The sequence below is a fragment of the Corvus brachyrhynchos genome, unplaced genomic scaffold (genome assembly GCF_000691975.1).
Source record: "Corvus brachyrhynchos isolate BGI_N302 unplaced genomic scaffold, ASM69197v1 scaffold68, whole genome shotgun sequence".
Classification (NCBI taxonomy): Eukaryota; Metazoa; Chordata; class Aves; order Passeriformes; family Corvidae; genus Corvus; species Corvus brachyrhynchos.
The window spans coordinates 1,483,962-1,487,386 of NW_008240039.1; the positions used below are offsets into that span (position 1 = coordinate 1,483,962).

A 3,425-nucleotide genomic window follows, 5' to 3' on the forward strand; every position below is an offset into this window, starting at 1 on the left:
CGCTACTTCATGATCCCCTGCAACATCTGCCTCATCCTGCTGGCCACCTCCACGCTGGGATTCGCCGTGCTGCTCTTCCTCAATAACTGTAGGTGTCCCTGGAGCAGGGGAGGGTGAGGCAGGTGGCGTTTGGGGGGCTCCCGGTGCTGCCAGCGCGGCTTTTCCTGGAGCTCCTCGCTCCGATGGGGACAATCCAGGGATTGCCAGCTCCCTGCGTGGCTCTGCCCCACTTTCCCCTGTCAGATGCTGGCCCAGAGCTGTGAGGGCGGCTGTGCGTGGGCCAGCCCAGCTCCTGCCCGCTGCTGCTCCCGGCAGGGTCCCACCCCAAATCCCGGTGTGCTGGGGGTGATGATCCGGGGAGATGTGAGGATTTGGGCAGGGCTGGTGGGAGGTGAGGGGCAAAATGGGCTCCTGCATGGAGCCCTGCCCTGGCTCAGGAATTCTGGTGTTCCCTCATTCCCAGCAAACTGCTGGACCTTGGAGCCCTACAAGAGAGTGGGAAGTGTGTATCCCAGGCTGCTCCAGGATCCTTGCTCTGAGGAATCAGCAAACAGGGTTTTTTTTTCCCCTGAGGTTTGGCTGTTAATCTGATCCTTGGTGCAGCTGAGTAGATCCCACCCTTGGGTGTGGATGCATCCAGGTATTCCTGTCAGGCTCCGTCACCTCCTGCCGGCACGGCTGCTCCCCTTCCCGACGCCTGTGGAGGAAAATTCCATCATCCAGGGCTGGCTTTGACCTCCCTGAGCTGGGAAGTGCCGAACACCTGCTGTGGGAAAAGCCCACGGAGGGCAGGCAGATCCTCCAGCCCAGCTTTGGGATGCGCTGCCGATTCCCTGGGTTGGGAATAAACGCTGGGAAACACACGGATGGCTTCAGGGAGCCGGGCAGGAGCAGGGCCAGGTGATGGAGCGTGGTGGGGCGGGGTTATCTCTGCACGGCCTGGCTCTGCTGCCCTGGGTACATCACAAATCCCAGGCTTTGGGTGTTTCCCGTTCAGGATTTTGGAGCCTGAGTGGAGCTCAGCTCCCCCCTGCACCCCCAAACACAGAGGGGTGGAAGGTGACAAGGTGTGACCCTTGCCTGGGCCCTGTGGTCACACCCACGGCAGCTTTCACCTCCTGCCACCCCTCTCTGCCACTTTTTGGAGGCCTCAGCATCCCCGCTGCGCCCTGCTGGGGGATGACCTGCTGAGTCCGTGGCCAGGGGTGTGTTTGGGGTGACCCACAGCAGGATCGGCCTCACAGCCCCCGGGAGCTGGGGCAGGACAGGCCGAGGGCACACCCCAGCCCTGCCAGGCGCCGGGGGCTGCTCCCACATCCCACACCAGAGACGCTCCATCGATACCTGGGCTCCCAAACCGGCTTTTGGTGAGCCCAGCTCCCGTTCCTGCCGCTCCCTCCCGGCTCCAGCACCTCCTGGGAGTCAAACCTGCTCGGGAAGGGAGGAAACACCACCTCAAGAGAGGGCTGGGGGCAGGAGAGGAGGGGTTGTGCCCAGGAAGCTGTGACAGCTCCGTGTTTTTGTTCCCTTGCAGACAAACCCAACAGTTACTTCACGCAGACGCCGCCGCCGCCGAGGGATGGTGAGTGCAGAGCTGTCCCTGTGCCCGGGGGGATGTTGGGGACAGCAGGAGCCTCTCCAGCGCTGCCCTTTCCCTCAGGGAAAAGTCTCCCGAGCCCCCGATCCGTTTGAGCCCCCCAGCACATCCCTGCCAGCGCTGAGGGACGCGGGGTTTGGGTGCGGAGCGAGGGCAGGAGTCCCTCAGTGCTCCCTTTCTCCAGGGGTTTTCCCAGCTGGAAGCAGGGGAAGGCTGCAGAAGGTCCTTCCCTGGAAGCCCCTGCAGGCTTCCATTTGCCCTGGGCCATCGTTGCCTCTGGAATTGCCTCTCCCACCTTTCCTCTGGTTTCGCAGAGGAGGAACTTTGGTGGGTTTTTATTTTTAATAATGATGCTCTTATCAGCTTCAGGAGCTGCTGGATGCAGGGCAGGCAAGCCCAGGCTGAGATAAAACCATCACAGGAGCTTTGTTCCCTTTAAAAACCAGGCTTAAAACCCCTGCCTTTGCTGGCAGGCTCTGCCTCCACCTCCACGTGCACAGATAAGAGCCCAGCAGAAATCAGCAGCCAATTAATAACCCCGTTGTTGCCTTTTTTTTGCTTTTTTTTCCCCCTGCCTCCCCTGCCGGGGGTGGGGAAGGAGGCGGGGGGAAAAAACGGATGCGAGATAAAAATGTGATTAATCTAAAATTGGCCCGGGGAAGGCATCTCGAGCGCAAAATAAAAACCTCCGTGGGTGGAACTCCTTGCTCAGGGCTCCGAAATACGAACGGCCCGGCCCAGCCAGATGCCAGACTCCCAAAAGATCCCTGGTGCCCCCACAGGAGATGGAAAAAAAAAAATATCCCACTTTTGGGGGGCTGCCAAGGCTCCCGGGGAGCAAATTCCTGGTGTGGGGTGCAGGAGGCGTTTTGGGGCAGAGGGGGACAGGGGACACGGGAAGAGGGTGGGGAAGGGGATGGGTTTTGCTGGTTCTGCTCGTGCTGGTGGTGCTCTGATCGTCCCTGGGGTGGATTTGATGTGGGTCTGAGTGTCCTCGGCAGGCTGGGACAAGGCTGAGCTTGGGAATGGTTGGGATTGGGCTGAGGTGTGCTCGGGAGCTGGGATCTCCTGGCCTGGGTTTGCTCTCAGGTTGCGATAAAGGGCTGTGGGAGCCAGAATTGTGCCCGGAGGTTTGGTGGGGCAGGGTCACTGTCCGGCCTGGCAAAGCCAGAGCTGGGGTTTGGGGTGAAGGAAGGGGCTCCCTGCCCCGAGAGAGGCAGTGGGTGAGGATCAGGTGGGTCCTGGCAGGCAGGGAGTGCTTGGGGACAGCCAGCAGGGCCCCCTGGGCTTCTTCTGGGCTCCCCGAGCGTCGTCACCTCTCGATTTTCTGGGCCAGGTCCTCACCTTCCCCCAGCCTGCCCAGCTCTGCCAGCTGGGGAATCCCCAGTTTGGGATTTGGGATGGCTCTTTCCCCTCCCAGACGGGGCTGCAGAGCTGGGCAGGGTTTTTCCCTCCCTCCCTACCCTGGGCTCTGGCTCTGTGAGGAATTTTGGGGCTCTCTGCATGTGAAAACCTCCCAGGTTCAAACCTCCCTCCCACATGGATTGTCCTGGTTTTTCCCTCCCTTCCTGACCCGGCCTTTCCATGAGCTGCCTCCCATCTGGGCAGGTCCCTGCTTTTGGTACCGTGAGGAATTTGGGGCTGTTTCTGTGTGTGTTGGGGTGCAGGCAGGTGGGAGCAGCTTCAAACCTCCCTCCCAGGTGGGATTTTCCTGGCCTTTCCCTGCCTCCCTGCTCTTGGCTCTGTGAGGAATTTTGGGGCTCTCTGCATGTGAAAACCTCCCAGGTTCAAACCTCCCTCCCAGGTGGATTTTTCCTGGCCCGGTTTC

At 60.7% G+C, this 3,425-nt stretch overlaps 1 protein-coding gene across 1 annotated transcript in view; it reads left to right on the plus strand.

The window, feature by feature from the left end:
* Window positions 1-3,425, plus strand: part of AGRN (agrin) — an 85,113-nt gene that overhangs the window by 34,933 nt on the left and 46,755 nt on the right. Inside the window, 1 exon segment of the mRNA XM_017743971.1 lies at window positions 1,535-1,686. Coding sequence (XP_017599460.1) covers window positions 1,535-1,686 — 152 coding nt within the window.